This window comes from Rhinoraja longicauda, chromosome 11 (assembly GCF_053455715.1).
Source record: "Rhinoraja longicauda isolate Sanriku21f chromosome 11, sRhiLon1.1, whole genome shotgun sequence".
NCBI lineage: Eukaryota > Metazoa > Chordata > Chondrichthyes > Rajiformes > Arhynchobatidae > Rhinoraja > Rhinoraja longicauda.
The window spans coordinates 59,012,038-59,028,747 of NC_135963.1; the positions used below are offsets into that span (position 1 = coordinate 59,012,038).

The window sequence follows — 16,710 nt, forward strand, 5'->3', positions numbered from 1 at the left end:
GCCGCAGGAGGTTCGACCAGCCCCGACTCGGGAGTTCGATCGCCCGGCGCGGGGAGCTGAGATCCCCCGATGTGGGAGCCTGATCGCCCCGATGCGGAGGGCTCGACCGCCGGTTGCAGGAGCCAAGAACGCCCTGATAACGGAAGGTTCGAGTGCCCCAACCGTGGGAGAACAAAGAAGGGAAGGAGATTGAACTTTTTTTGCCTTCCATCACAGTGAGGAATGTGGGGGAGTCGCTGTGGTGGATCTTCATGTTACCATTTTATTTGGGTGCCTTGTTGCTCTTACTGCATGGCAAATCAAATTCCTCATATGTTGCAATACATACTTCGCTAATAAAGTACTGTACTATTATGATTACGATTTAGCATAAGCACAAGCGTTTTTTGATATTTAAACCGAAACCTTTACCTCATGTCTTCATGATGGAACAGTCCAGGGATGGGGAAATAATTTTTGCACTGTGGCAACCTGTTAGTTGATTTGCCCGAGCAGTGGATGGCATAAGTCATCTTGCTTTCTTCTCAAAGGCCATTTTAAATCTAACCTTGAACACCAACTCTGTTAATCCTACTTTGTGATTACTAATTCAATGGCATATCACTAGACATGTTATGGTATTTGGCTTGCATCCTCCAAGAATGATGTTTACACTCAAATGAAATGTGGGGAGAGTTAAATGAGATTAGTGTCAAAAGACACCCGTTGGTTGCTTTGGATTTGATGGGCCGAAGGGCCTGTTTCTGTGCTTATTTTACAGACAATTATTTGATACAAATTAAACAAAATATTGAGAAGCTGAGAAAGCAGTGTCACGCAGTATGGAAACAGGCCCTTGGGCCTAGCACATCCATGTTGACCAAAATGCTCTAACTAAGCTAGTCCCATTTCCCCCGAATCGGCCCATATCCCTTTAAACCTTTCCTATCCATGTTCCAGTCCAAATTCTTGGTGCTGTTTTTGTAACTGCCTCAGCTTCCTCCTCCGGCACCTCGATCCATATACCCAATCACCCTCGAGTGGAAAAGTGGCCCCTCAAGTTCGTCATAAATACAGCACCTTAAACCTATGTCCTCTGGCTTTTGATTCCCATACCCTGATTAAAAGACTGTGTGCATTTAACCTATCTATTCCCGTGAAATTAGACACCTCTATAAGATCACCCCTCAATCCACCACTCCAAGGAATAACGACCTAGCCTGCCCAACCTGTTCCTGTAGCTCAGCCTCGCAAATCCTTGCAACATCCTCATCAATCTTCTCTGCGCTCTTTCCAGCTTAATGACGTTCTTCCTACAGCAGGGTGATCAAAACTTCAAATCTGGCCTCACCCACACCTCGTGCAATAATGTCCCAACTTCAACAATGTAACCATCTGTCACGCTACCTTCAGGGAACTATGTACCTGCACTCCGAGATCTCTCTGCTCTACAACATTCCCCAGGGCCCTGCCATTCACTGTGAAGGTCCTGCCCTGGTTTGACTTCCCAAAATGCAACACCTCACACTTATCTGCATTAACCTCCATTGACCATTCCTCAGCCCAGTCACCCAGCTGATCAAAAGCCTGCTGTCATTTTTGACAGCCATCTTCACTATCTGCAAAACCACCCAATTTTGATCATCTGCAGACTTACTAATCATGCCTTATACATTCTCATCCAAATTGTTGATATAAACCACAAACAGCAACGGGCCCAGCACAGATCCCTGAAGTACACCATTAGTCACAAGCCTCCAGTCTGGTAAACATCCTTCCATCTCCATCCTTTGCTTCCTTCCATGCAGCCAATTCACTGTCCAGTTCTCTCTCTCCCTGGATGCCATGCAATCTAACCTTTCAGAGCAGCCTACCATGCGGAGAATTATAAAAGTGAGATCATAGCTGTACATACCTTGTACAAAAACACCCAATTCCACCCGAAACTCAGCAAAAAGCAGAATAATATGAAACGAAAGGGTCGTGTCAATGTTCTCCACGCCAGGTGAAAAATTAGTAAAATACAAACCAGGCAGGCCAAGAACTGGAGAAAGAAAGAAAATTAATAAGATTGCAAACCCCTCTCACTCAGAGCCAGTAACTCCAGTTAATAGAGTCATAGAGTGATACAGTGTGGAAACAGGCCCTTCAGCCCAACTTGCCCACACTGGCCAGCATAGAAACACTGAAAATAGGTGCAGGAGTAGGCCATTCTGCCCTTCGAGCCGGGACTGCCATTCAATATGATCATGGCTGATCATCCAAAATCAGTACCCTGTTCTGACTTTTTCCCCCATATTCCTTGATTCCCTTAGGCCTAAGAGCTAAATGTTGAAAACATCCAGTGAATTGGCCTCCACTGCCTTCTGAAGAAGGGTCTCGACCCGAAACATCACCCATTCCTTCTCTCCCGAGATGCTGCCTGACCTGCTGAGTTACTCCAGCATTTTGTGAATAAATACCTTCGATTTGTACCAGCATCTGCAGTTATTTTCATATACTACCTGGTGATATTTTACATCAATACCACACTATACTTTTTAACCCATGGAAAATCCATGCAAAAATCACAGCAAAGGAAACTAATGATTCCAAAATATTTCAGTTTGTGGTTTGAATTCTCAAAACAGCTATTTTTAACGTTAAAAATATTTCTCACCTGAAGTATTGTGAAGAGATCCACTCCAAATACGTCCTCAAACTTCCACTTCCAAACCTCGGGATCATGATACTTAAAATTAACTAGAAGTCTACTAAGTGCATCATCCAAAGGACCAGATTTCCATGGCTTACCATCAAGAAATTTCTTAATCTCAGTCACATCATGCTTTGTAAGGTAAACCTCTGCATCGTAATGAACCTCATTATCAGTATCAGGCTACAGGAAGAAAATGAAAAACAATTTAACAAGTTAACTGATGTGATAATAACATATAAGAAAACCATGAAAACACACAACTCCTTTTATAAAAGTTGAAATTTTCTTGTAGCTTAATAATTTTATCAAATTACCCAACTTGAGAATTTGCCAAAATGGATGTCAGTCATATTGAAAGACTCAGCACCAAAGGAGGAGGCAAACTTTCTTGAGGCCAATATTCCTTTATTGACTCCATATAGAAATTGCTGAAGTTCAAACCAAATGTGAGGATGTGATGTTTTGTTAATTCTACACATAGTTCAATAGCTGTGCAGCTGCAGTTGGATCCAGTTCACATAATACTTAACAACGATCTATTTTGATTTGGGCCAAATTGATTGCTCTTAGGCTTCTGAAAATGAGTTGCAGTCATACTAACCTACTTAATACTATCTATTCAACTCCAAAATAGCCTAAACCATTGGATATATATTAAATAAAGCCTCTGCTCCAAGATCAAAAATGATGAACTTATGAAAAATCCAAGGCATTTTGGAGGTTTAGGTATATCATATATATACAGCCGGAAACAGGCCTTTTCGGCCCTCCAAGTCCGTGCCGCCCAGTGATCCCCGTACATTAACACTATCCTACACCCACTAGGGACAATTTTTACATTTACCCAGCCAATTAACCTTGTATAAGCCTAGCCCGAGATGATCATATTTGAAGCAGACCACGGGAGCTGTGGTATGGCACTGAGAGGAATATGGGCGTAAGGCAATGGGGAAGAAACAAAGCCAGAGCTGGAGAAAGCAATTGCAAGCAAATGACCACACCTTTATGGTCAGAGTCACGCCGCAGCGCACCCCATCATTTTCTTTTCATTTGCCAGTCAGCCTCCTCGGAGCAGATTATGAAAGGGAAAGTGACCAGTTTGACAATTACAATTAAAACTCGGAGTACTTGTGCTGTAACAGCAGGATAAGCACTCAACCAAGAAAACCAAGCCCAAAGCCACAGCACTATCTAAACTGATGAAACCAACTTATGCTAAGGACAATAACTAACTCCATAAGCAATAAACAGCTACCTACATGTTAACAAGCTCATTAAATAAAACTGATTGTGTAGATGCCACTATATCATTGGGGGTATCAAGTGGGCATCTCCCTTCACTGGTGTTTCGTTGAGTTAGGCTCACGACACCTCGGGAAGGCTCAACAGTTAGTTCTGGCGTCCCAGAAAACTCCCCCTCAATACCTGCTCTCACCACCAGTTATTTAACCACAGTTAAGTAACCACTTGTTACTTAACTGATCTATAAGTCAAGGACAACGGCAATATCTTCAGCAATTACAAAAGACTATCCTGGAGCATGGTTGAATTGCTTAAAGCACTCCAAAGAGGCAATGTGGTAATAGCGTGGAAGAGTGGGTTGAAAGTTGCTTTAGAATGAGTGTGGCCAACCTGCTGCTTTCTTAGTGAAATGCTGAGGAATTAAACTAAGATGGCATTCCTAATCCTAAATGTTTTCCTCCTTTACAAAATGTGCCCTCTGTGACTTACTTACAATGTTATAAATATCTTCTGTTTCATTGCCGTACAGTGAAACGGCTGCTCTGCAACACGCATTTAGCATTTGCTGCTCATATTAGATCGATCTTCAGCAGTGCACCAACATTTTGGTTTAGTTTAGAGATACAGCACAGAAACAGAAACTTCGGCCAACTGAGTCTGTGCCAACCAGCGAACCCTCATATTTACACTAGCAACAATTTACAATTATACCAAAGCCAAATAATCTACAAACCAGTACGTCTTTAGCATGTGAGAGGGAACTGGAGCACCGGAGGAAAGCCCATGCAGGTCACGGGGAGAACGTTCAAACTCCATACAGACAAGCACCCATAGTCAGGATCGAACCTGTGTCTCTGGCACTATAAGGCATCAACTCTGCCATTGTGCCACAGTACCGACCAAAATGTAGGGTGCTGATCCGAAATATCACCTCCATATTCTCCAGAGATGCGACCTGACTCTACCTGACCCGAGTAACTCCAGCTTGTGTCCAGCAGAGGAACAAGGTGAGTGGAACATTCAATAACAGGGGAGCCAGGGGACTCACAAAGAGGTGTGCTACATTCAATAATAGTTTTAATTCCTCTGAATTTCGCCGAAAAAGCAGCTCTTTGGCCCCAATATTATTCTAAAGCCTTTTGAGGTGCATTTACAATGAAATCACTATTCTAACTCTACATTTAATTGTAAATTTACCTACACACTTTGCGGACAAGGCCCAGTATTTTATTGGATTCTTTCTGCCCAGTCATGCACGCTCTTTGAAAATGTGCGGGACTACTTAAAACATGCCAACAACATTTTCCTCAATGCTTTGTGACTATAACTTACAAACACAAGTTCGGCAGCATGTAGCATGACACAATCACAGTATTTATAATTCATTTGACTGACATTGCTCCGGGTTCCATTCCCAAAGATCAAGGACATTTTACCAGAGATGAATAGTTGCATAGCCCTTGTAAGGTGAAAGTGAGTTACTCCAATCTCGAGTTGAGGTCTAGGAATAGACCACAGATCGTAAAATTCACAGTACATATTCAACATCAAACGTATATTTATTTATGTGTATTTATTCCAGCTGGAACAATGTAGATGAAGAAGTAAACACAAAATGCTGGAGTAACTCAGCAAGACAGGCAGCATCTCTGGAGAGAAGGAATGGGTGACGTTTCAGGTCAAGACCCTTCTTCTGACCCGAAACGTCACCCATTCCTTCTCTCCAGAGATGCTGCCTATTCCGCTGAGTTACTCCAGCATTTAGTGTCTACCTTTGGTTTAAACCAGTATTAGTGATTCTTTCCTACACATAGATAAAGAAGTAAAATTGTTTTCAAATATTTGGTAAGACTACTTACCAAACCTAATTTTTCCGTCTCCAGCAGCAGCTTATTCAGATACCTCTTAAAAACAGGATTGCAACTGATTCCTGATGCCTCTGCTGGTTGCACCTTTTTACTTTCTTCAAACTGTTTTAAATCAAAAGAAGGTAATTTATCTGTTATGTTTTCCACAGCAAAAGTATTTTAGCAATAAAATGCAAGTGAGCAATAAGGACTAGCCCATTGAGGCACCACCAATTGGCACCTTGCACCTTTGGCACAAACATCAGCATGAATCAAGCTTCACAACCCATACCATATCTATTGTTATTTAATTCCTGATTTTACCTCATACGAGTATCAAAAACTTACCAAATTGTACATTTAAAATATTTTCCCTTTTAAAATTACTCATTGTATCCAGGCTTCTTTATTCCTTCAATGAAGTGCAATATCTACACAAAACTAGAATTTATTTTATTCCTGTGGTAGGTCGAAGATGGAAAGTCCAGGATAATCCGTTAATGATTGTAGCCGATAAAGTGAAAAAAATTATAATTGTTCTTTTTTGGGGGCCCTTTGAAATTCCCCCAGCACATTTTGACACAAACTTGCCTCAGCACGGATTTACCTACATAAGGAATATTAATCAAGTTGAGTTGATTTCATTGTCATTGGCACAAGTACAGTGAGGTACGGGAGCAATGAAAATGTTGCTTGCAGTATCACAGGCATATGGACACACAAGTAGAAATTATTATTAAATTGTAGTAAACCAAGCGTTGTGAATCAAACGGGTTTAATTAAGGAAAAAGTGGTTGAACACACACGCGCTCAGTTAGGAGAAGTTAGGTGCTTGTTGCTGTTGAGAGGAGCACCACACGTCTGTCCACTCATGGGCTCGAGCTGAGCTTCTCATCTCCAACTGTCAACTCTCATCTCCAACTGTCAACTGTTATCTCCCTGGCACGTGACCATTCCAATTTTGATGAGGAAGGTTTGATCAGTAAGTGGCTTGACCCCCAGGTGGCGCCACATACCCCCCAGAACCGGAGGAATGAAAACGAGCAGGGGCCCGAGTAAGGTGTCCAGACCGCGTGTACACGTGGAGCGGTGGCCGGGGGTGGGGATATGGTGCAGCGCGCCGTGTTTCGGGCGGGCGGATTAGAATTGAGGAGTCAGGGTGTTGGGGAAATCTGGTAGTATCTGAGCGTACACGTTCTTAGCGGAAGATACCGAGTCGAGGTGTGGGCAGCGGAGACGGTGGGGCGCAGAGACGGGTTGGAAAGTCCCAGAGTGGACGAGGCGTTGTCCCTTCATATTGACCAGCAGAGAATGTGCCCGGGGAAAATCGGCGCCCAACAACGGTTGGGAGACATCCACGACAGTGAAAGGCCAAGTGAAGCGGCAGGAGCCGAAAATAAGGGGAACCGTAACTGTACGTCCGTATGGGGCTGCCGTTGACGGCAGTCTGGGGAGGCCCTCGCCTACCAGAGCGGGTGTCGACTCCCGACGGGGGCAATATGCTGATCTCCGCTCCCGTGTTGGTGAGGAAACGATGCCCGGAGTGGCGATCCCAGATGTAGAGGCGATGTTTCTGGCCGACCACGACAGCCACTACTGGCGGCCGGCTGCAGCTTTTCCCGGGTGCGTGCAGGGAGAACGACATCGACGGGCCTCGGAACCCCAGCGTTGGTGGTAGTACCACCATGTACCATTGCCGGCATTGCCCGAGACCGGCTTCGACGCTGTGCTGGCAGCGGGGGCAGGACATGGCCGCTGGGACCGCCGTGGAGCTGCCGACACCTGACCGACGGAATCATCATCCTGCTGTTTGGCCAGCCACAGCTCGTCCGCTCATTCAGCCAGCTGCTGGGGGTCGGCGAAATCGCTACTGGCGAGGAGCAGGCGGATGTCATCAGGCATCTGCTCCAGAAACGCTTGCTCCAATAGGAGGCAAGGCTGATGTCCGTCCATCAGGGAGAGCATCTCGTTCATCAGCACTGACTGCTTGTGATCGCCGAGCCCAACCATGTGAAGTTCGCGACGGCTGAGCCCAAAGGTGCGCAACAGGAGTACTTTGAGGTCCTCGTACTTGCTGGCATCGGGCGGTTGGCGAAGGTAATATAAGAGGCGTCCGACGGTGTCTTGGTCCAGCGCGCCAACCACGTAGAAATACTTGGTCGCATCGGCAGTAATGCGTCGAATATTGAACTGGGCCTCGATCTGTTGGAACCACACGTGTGGTTGTGCGGTCCAGAAAACGGGCAGTCTGAGAGCGACTGCATTCTGCCGGGCCGGGTTGTCATCAGCGTCCATTGGCGAAATCCAAAAGAAGTCGTTTTGGATGGTCAAGGGTCACCAATGTAGTAAACCAAGCGTTGTGAATCAAACGGGTTTTATTAACAAAACAGTGGTTGGACACACGCACGCTTCGTTAGGCCACAGTTTAAGAATAAGGGGTAGGCCATTTAGAACGGAGATGAGGAAAAACTTTTTCAGTCACAGAGTTGTAAATCTGTGGAATTCTCTGCCTCAGAAGGCAGTGGAGGCCAATTCTCTGAATGCATTCAAGAGAGAGCTGGATAGAGCTCTTAAGGATAGCGGAGTCAGGGGGTATGGGGAGAAGGCAGGAACAGGGTACTGATTGAGAATGATCAGCCATGATCACATTGAATGGCGGTGCTGGCTCAAAGGGCCGAATGGCCTCCTCCTGCACCTATTGTCTATTGTCTATTGACTGGACCACATGTAGCACAGCAGGCAGAAGACTAACTTCCACCACTTTTAGCTTATACTAGAGTATTTTTTTAAGAGTTTAGAGATACAGCGTAGAAACAGGCCCTTTGGCCCACCGAGTCCGCACCGACCAGCGATCCCCGCACATTAACACTATCCTGCACACACTAGGGACGATTTTACATTTATACCAAGCCAATTAATCTACAAATATGCACGTCTTTGGAGCATGTGAGAAAACCGAACATCTTGGAGAAAACCCACGAGGTCACAGGGAGAACATACAAACTCCGTACGGACAGCACCCGTAGTCAGGATCGAACCTGGATCTCTGGGACTGAAAGGCAAGTAGCTCTACCGTTGCGCCACCGTGCCGCACTGAATTTATATTTCTGAATATAAAATGTTGAGAGTTTTGAAGGACATAAATAACAAATTATTCCCTTGCATTACATTTAAGTTACATAATTCATTTGCCATCTATTACATACACAGGTACTCAAAGAACAGTTTTCACAATACGTTTGTGAACACTGTACAGAGCTACAAATCTTCCATTCCTGTTCTTGTGCTTTTCTTTAATTGACAATTGTCTGTTATGGCACAACCATGCACAATGAAATGGGAAAAAGGTTACTAACCTTCCATAAAGTACCAAGGTGTCTCTCACATACGGTATAATCTGGACCGGAACTTTGGTCCTGATTAATTCCTGCCGTATCTTTATGAGTCTCAGCAACATCTTGCTCATCCCTGGTCTTCAAAGTGAATGGTAAAGAATTCAATTAAATATTAAATACACACTCATCAATCAAAAATTAATTTCTGCTAGGTGGACATTGCTGGCAAGATTTGAAATCCATCCCTGATTTGTTTCAAAAAGTTGATTGAACCACTTGAATCCATGTGATGTTTTCATGGAATATAAAAATTGATAGTTAATTATCATTTTACTCTTTTAAAGTGTCACCATTGAGCAAACAGGAGCAAATTTGAGCTTACTTAAAATTCAAATTTTTTTTCAAGTTGACATCCATGAAAACATAAAAGAAAGCACTGATTTTGGTGCAGAAACAATAGCAAGTTTAGTTTACTTCAGCTAAGTTCAGTTTAGTTTATTGACACGTGTGTCAGTGAAAAGCTTTTGTTGCGTGCTATCCACAGCACAAAGCCAATACATGATTACAATCGAGCCATTTACAGTGTATAGATACATGAGAAGGGAATAACGTTTAGTGCAAGGTAAAGCCACCAAAGTCTGATCAAAGATAGACTGAGGGTTTAATGGTGCATGCTGGTATTCACACAAATGCCATCCTACAACAGGTGGTAGAAAGAGAGAGATGATGAATTAGCACAAGAATTCTGGATGATAAAACTGCTGGAAGAACTCATCAGGTTAGAGAAATGGACAGATGACATTTCAAGTCTGAACTCTTCTTCAGACTGATGGAACAGAGGGGAGATAACTGGTAGAATAATCTGAACAATTCCCTAAACAACATGAGCTTGTGTCTCTCAAAGATAGCTGGTAGAAATTGCAGCTTTAAATCCTAATGCAGCTTTAGAGAATCACCGTTGGAGGGTTGCGTGTAGCTCTGGTAGCCATTACAGGGAGAATGTGTGGACTTTTAAGAAGATACAGAAGATGGTGTCTGGATTAGAGGGCGTTAGCTATAAGAAGTAGTTGGACAGACTTGGATTGTATTCTCTGGAGTGGCAGGAAGAGGGATCTGATAGAGATATATAAAATTATGAGGGGAAACGAGTCTGTTCTCACAGCAATACTGTTGGGTGTCTGGTTTCTCTGTCCTCAGAATCTTCTAGAACATCCATCTGAATTACTTTGTCCGAGCAAAGGTATTTGAATATTCAGGGCCATGTTGGAAGCGACAGTATACTCTCTCAGTAAATAGTTCTGCAAAGTAACTTGTCTCCATTCAAAATGTTAAAACTTAGTAGACAATTATTGCCATTGAAACGGTAGTTAATTGTTTATTGTTCGAACATATAGCAAAGGAAATGGCCCTTCAGCCCGTTATATGCGTGCCTAACGTAATGTTAAAACTAATCTTCTCTGCTTGAATATGATCCATATCCTTACATTCCCTGTGGTGCTTAAAAAGATTTAATAGGAATCTGAGGGGGATCTTTACATCAGTCTGAGGAAGGGTCTCGACCCGAAACGTCACCCATTCCCTCTCTCCTAGATGCTGCCTGACCTGCTGAGTTACTCCAGCATTTTGTGATACCTTCAATTTGTACCAGCATCTGCAGTTATTTTCCTACACAAGGGTGGTGTAAGAAAATAACTGCAGATGCTGGTACAAATCGAAGGTATTTATTCACAAAATGCTGGAGTAATTCAGCAGGTCAGGCAGCATCTCAGGAGAGAAGGAATGGGTGACGTTTCGGGTCGAGACTGTGTAAAGTCTGAAGAAGGGTCTCGACCCGAAACGTCACCCATTCCTTCTCTCCTGAGATGCTGCCTGACCTGCTGAGATACTCCAGCATTTTGTGAATAAATACCTACACAAGGATGGTGGGTGTATGGAATAAGCTATCAGAGGAGGTAGTTGAGGCTGGGACTATCCCAACGTTTATGAAACAGTTAGACAGGTACATAGATATGACAGGTTTGGAGGAATATGGACCAAACGCGGGCAGGTGGGATTAGTATAGATGAGAGATGTTGGCCGGTATGAGCAAGTTGGGCCGAAGGGGCTGTTTCCACGCTGTATCACTCTATGACTCTATAACCTTGGGGCAGTCAACACATGCAAGTAGGAAAGGGGAAGAGAAGCAAAGAGAATTGCAAAACCCGTAAACTCATTTTATCAAGCTGAACAGAACTCCAAATTCTGAATGTAGCAATTGACATTCACATTTAAACACAGAAATTTGGAAAAGTGCCGAATCTTACATCTATTAACATAAGTTAACAATTTGCACAGGTAATTACCAGATGTGGCCTTCTCATTCTGCCACTTGCAGCATCATAATTGACCATATCTGTCGGATCAATCCACTCGTCCTCTTCACCTTGTAACCCATTCACCACCAGCAGCACTTGGAATATCAACCACACCACAGACATGATTGAAATCTAAGGAATGGAACAGGCAAGAACAAATTACCGGGCGTACCTCTGCAAATTCATTCTGTTATAGAATACAAAAATGAGCCAAAATGGCTGATTCTTTTAACTGCAACATGCTTCTTGCAAAGAAGCAGCTGAGGGTATGAGGGGTCCCAGGTGTTACACAAATGCATCTTGCTTCGCCATTCCATTGAATAACACACAATCAACCCTTGTACTCGCTAGAATTTAGAAGACTGAGGGGGGATCTTATAGAAACATATAAAATTCTTAAGGGGTTGGAGAGGCTAGATGCGGGAAGATTGTTCCCGATGTTGGGGAAGTCCAGAACCAGGGGTCACAACTTAAAGATAAGGGGGAAGTCTTTTAGGACCGAGATGAGAAAACATTTCTTCACACAGAGAGTGGTGAGTCTGTGGAATTCTCTGCCACAGAATGTAGTTGAGGCCAGTTCATTGGCTATATTTAAGAGGGAGTTAGATGTGGCCCTTGTGGCTAAAGGGATCAGGGGGTATGTAGAGAAGGCAGGTACAGGATACTGAGTTGGATGATCAGCCATGATCATATTGAATGGCGGTGCAGGCTCGAAGGGCCGAATGGCCTACTCCTGCACCTATTTTCTATGTTTCTGTGTTTCTAACCCGTAATGGGTTTGACACAGGCTGATATACAAACTTAACTCAAAAGCAAAAAAAAAGCATGGGTACTAAAAATGTGGAAGCAATATTGGAAATAAAAACATACAAAAGCTGCAGATGCCATTAATTTGAAACAAAAGCAGAAAATGTTGGAACTACCTAGGAATTCAAGGAACGTATGTGGCGAGAGGAAAAGTGTCAAATCAAGTATCACCAACCGGAACCACCGACTCTGGATGTAGGGGGATAGATACATTGTAGAGAGGCTTCACTGACAACGCAGATTCAAAAATGCAGCATCAAGTCAGAGTGAACACAGCACTTCCTGGTTTCTATCTGAAAACAGCCAATTTGAAGGCACTAGCTTCATTCTTGTCCATTGATGAGATGCTGTGGGAGTTAGGTCATGGCTGAAGATCCTAAGGCAATATCGAGGGCAATGACTTGCACAGTACTCCCTCATCAGCAGGGGAGCTCAACCCTCAGGTGGGCCACAAGAGTATTTGTTCGCTGCATTGGGCTTCATTGCTGTACAGAAAGTTAACAAACTGCAGGAATAGCAGGATTCACGGTCTGATGGGAAAGGCATCCCTTTTCTCCCTTTCTGGATCCCACAAACTGCAATCAGCTTGGGGAGTTGAAGAGTGTCAAAGTCACAATCGTAGTTTTAAAAAGCACCTGACATCTTGTTTCAACGAAGTAAACCACAACTCAGATTCCTGTTGAAAATCTAGGCTTAATTAAATGTACACGTACATGGGATGGGAGTGAGGCGTGTCTTTGATGGTTTAAAACCAGTCACCATGGGGTTTCAGTTTATTATCACGGGGAGAAGGAAGGAACGGGGTACTGATTGAGAATGATCAGCCATGATCACATTGAGTGGCGGTGCTGGCTCGAAGGGCTGAATGGCCTACTCCTGCACCTATTGTCTATGAACATAGAACATTGCACTGGACAGCACAGGAAGAGGCCACTTCGCCCCTCAATGTCCGTGCCGAACATGATCCATATCTATCTCATCGGCCTGCACATGATCCATATCCCTTTATTCCTGGCATATCTCTGTTCCTATCTAAATGCCTCCTAAACATCACCATGTGTACCTTTCACCAGCATCTGTGTAAAAAAACTTGCCACGCACATCTCCTTTAAACTCTGCCCTTCTCATTTTAAAGTCTTTGGCATTTCCACCCTGGGGAAAAAAGGTTCTGGCTGTCTACCCTGTCTATTCCTCCATTAATTTAACATTGAGGGAGTGTGGGCCTGGGAACCGGAATGTTATGGAGGAGAGGGAGAGTGTGTGTTATCGGATCTCCCCTCAACCTCCGACATGCTACAGAAGGCAGTTTGTCCAGCCTCTCCTGTCAGCTAATCCCCCCCTAAGTCTGGCATCTTCCTCAACCCTTCACATTGTTCCTGTCGTGGGGCGATCACAACTGCACGCAATACTCCAAATGCGGCCTAACCAATGTCAATCCCACAGGTTTAGTTTCGTTTTCGGATCGAGCCCGGGTAACTAGCGTGTAGGCGTTTGGCTGTAAGGCAGGTATGTAGGTTAATTGGCTGGGTAAATGTGAAAAATTGTCCCTAGTGGGTGTAGGATAGTGTTAATGTACGAGGATCACTGGGCGGCACGGACTTGGAGGGCCGAAAGGCCTGTTTCCGGCTGTATATATATGATATGATATCTCCATGCTGCGCCACCGGTGGAAGAGAGGGGGCACGGTAGCGCAGCGGTAGAGTTGCTGCTTTACAGCGAATGCAGCGCCGGAGACTCAGGTTCGATCCTGACTACGGGTGCTGCACTGTAAGGATTTTGTACGTTCTCCCCGTGACCTGCGTGGGTTTTCTCCGAGATCTTCGGTTTCCTCCCACACTCCAAAGACGTACAGGTATGTAGGTTAATTGGCTGGGTAAATGTAAAAATTGTCCCTAGTGGGGGTGTAGGATAGTGTTAATGTACGGGGATCACTGGGCGGCACGGACTTGGAGGGCCGAAAAGGCCTGTTTCCGGCTGTAGATATATGATATGAGGGGGAGGGGAGTGGACGGGTGCGCTGGGCGCTGTCGTGCTGTCGCCATCGCCGTCGTTGCATTTGGCTGTAAGCTGCGCCACCGGAGGGGGAGGGGAGGGGAGGGGAGTCGTGCTGTCGCTGTCGCTCTGTCGCCCTCTCTCGGTCGGTCGCGCATACACGGGACTAACTTACCGTCCACGGAGCCCGTCGTCGTGTGGAGGGTAACGGTCTGCGTCGCGCCGTGATGACGCGCGGTCAGGCCCAACGCCGTCACCGCCACCGTCACTCGAGGAGCGACCACTCGACCCTAAACACCGCCGTGGGTCATGGGTACATGTCGGCGCCATTTTAGTAAGCAGACTGTGTGCCAGACTGGGCAGTGTTCACAACTCTGCGATTTCTTCGTATGTAAAATGTTTGCAATCAATTATTTTTGTTCAACTTCTTGGTTAAGTTGACATTTATAACTATTTCTTGAGGAATTGCTACTTCGTGATCATTAAACTTTGGGTGTTACTTACTGATCAAGATGGCCAGATGGCCGCGCCGTTGTGTTTGGCTGCCTGCCACTGTATGTTTCTTTTTTTCCTAGTCAGATGTGCAGCACTTTGGTCAACGTGGGTTGTTTTTAAATGTGCTATACAAATAAATTGACTTGACTTGACTTGATTGAATATCTGCACTAGAGATCCACTCTGTATCAGGCCAATTGATCAATTGATCAGTGTGATCAGCGTGATCAGTGTGATCAGCGTGATCAATTGATCAATGCAAGGGAAACTGCACAAAAGAGGGGCTGGGGAGGAAGGATGGGAGGGAAATGGGCAGAAACAGTAAGAAATAATAAAATCAGAAATTAAGCAGGGGGAAAACATTTAAAAAGAAAATAACAAAAAAATGTGAATTGATGGATGAGATATATTCTGTATTTTAATGGTATCACACACAACACTGTATCACCATACACTGATTACTCTGCGAGTGCCATAACGAATTGCGGGTCAGCTTTAGAATTAAAACACTTTCTTTAAGGAAGAAGATGAGGAGGAATTTATTTAGTCAGAGGGTGGTGAATCTGTGGAATCCATTGCCACAGAAGGCTATGAAGGCCGTCAATGGATATCTTCTATGGCAGAGATAGATAGATTCTAGTTTAGTACGGGTTTCAGGGATTGTGGGAAGGCAGGAGAATGGGGTTAGGAGGGAGAGATAGATCAGCCATGATTCAATAGCAGAGTAGACTTGATGGGCCTAATTCTGCTTCTATCACTTTTGACCTTAAGAAGGGTCACCCATTCCTTCTCTCCAGGAACGCTGCCCAGCCCACTGTGACTCCAGCGCCCTCCCCACACACGATTGGGGGGGGGGGGGGGGGGGGGGGGTGAGGTGAACAAGAGCAAAACTACGGAGCTCAGAACTAAAGAACAAGGAGGTATGGAAAGCTTCATTTGGCAAAAATGTAGAACAATGAGAGTATGGTATAGGGTCTTAGCAAGAGGCATGGTGGGAGGTGTCACCCAGATAACTTTGGGAGTTGGTAGGTTAGTCGTAGAGGCCAATCGATAGTCCGTTCCCTGTGATGGAGACAGAGATCAAGTAAAGAGAGAGAGGTATCAGAGAAAGGAAAACAAAGGAATGCATGCGATAATCCCCTGAACCTGTCCCCAGTCCGTCCCCAGGAGAGACCTCTGTTAGCTTCTAAAGCAAAATACAGATACCGGAAAACTGAAATTGAACCAAGAATGCCAGAAACCCAGGTTCTCCCCGGGACACGAACAATGATCTGTTCCTGAATATATTAAATTAAAAGGAACTGCAGTTGCTGGAATCTTGAGCAAAGCACAAAATGATGGGGGAACTCGGCAGGTCAAGCTGAAGCTTGGCAAGTGATGGGTGGATACGGGTGAGGGGTAAGTGGTTGGCAGGTGGTTGAAATAAGTGACAAAGGCTGGAAATGAAAAGGAGACAAAAGGATGTCAGATAAGAAGTAAAATGTGAAGCCAGAGGGAGGGGTACATACAGGTGGAAGGGTACACAGGCCAACCAGAGGCACCATGTGGTTGAACCTGGGCATTTCACTCAATCACCCCGACCAACTGTGTGTACTGACTGTGCACTAGTCAGGTATTGACCAATACCCAGGGATCACCTGTACTTGGGTCAGGCAGCAATTGAGAAGAGAGAAACTATTAAAGTTTCAATGTCTGAGAAAAGTTAAAAAAATGAATGAGTACGGGTGTTGGGGTTATGGAGAGAAGGCAAGAGAATGGGGCTGAGAGGGAGAGATAGATCAGCTATGATTGACTGGCAGAGTAGACTTGATGGGCCGAATGGCATAATTCTTATCCTATCACTTATGAAACTAAGGAGCATAGCTTTAAGATGAGGAGCAAAGTTTGAAGATGTGTGGAGATGTTTGTTTTTAAACACACACAGAGGTCTGCCACAAAATGCTGGAGAAACTCAGAGGGTC

At 44.7% G+C, this 16,710-nt stretch overlaps 1 protein-coding gene across 3 annotated transcripts in view; it reads right to left on the minus strand.

Annotated features, from left to right (window-relative positions):
• Positions 1-14,479, minus strand: part of clcc1 (chloride channel CLIC-like 1) — a 31,844-nt gene extending 17,365 nt beyond the window's left edge. For 2 of the 3 annotated variants that reach the window (XM_078407813.1, XM_078407812.1), the window contains exons 1-6: positions 14,430-14,479; positions 11,444-11,587; positions 9,123-9,239; positions 5,779-5,889; positions 2,639-2,857; positions 1,895-2,023 (exon numbers count right to left, since the gene is read on the minus strand). In XM_078407813.1, coding sequence (XP_078263939.1) covers positions 1,895-2,023; positions 2,639-2,857; positions 5,779-5,889; positions 9,123-9,239; positions 11,444-11,578 — 711 coding nt within the window. In that variant the 5' untranslated portion in view covers positions 11,579-11,587; positions 14,430-14,479. The remainder of the gene's footprint in view (positions 1-1,894; positions 2,024-2,638; positions 2,858-5,778; positions 5,890-9,122; positions 9,240-11,443; positions 11,588-14,429) is intronic. The other variant, XM_078407814.1, reaches the window with a different exon arrangement.
• Positions 14,480-16,710: the final 2,231 nt, after the last annotated feature.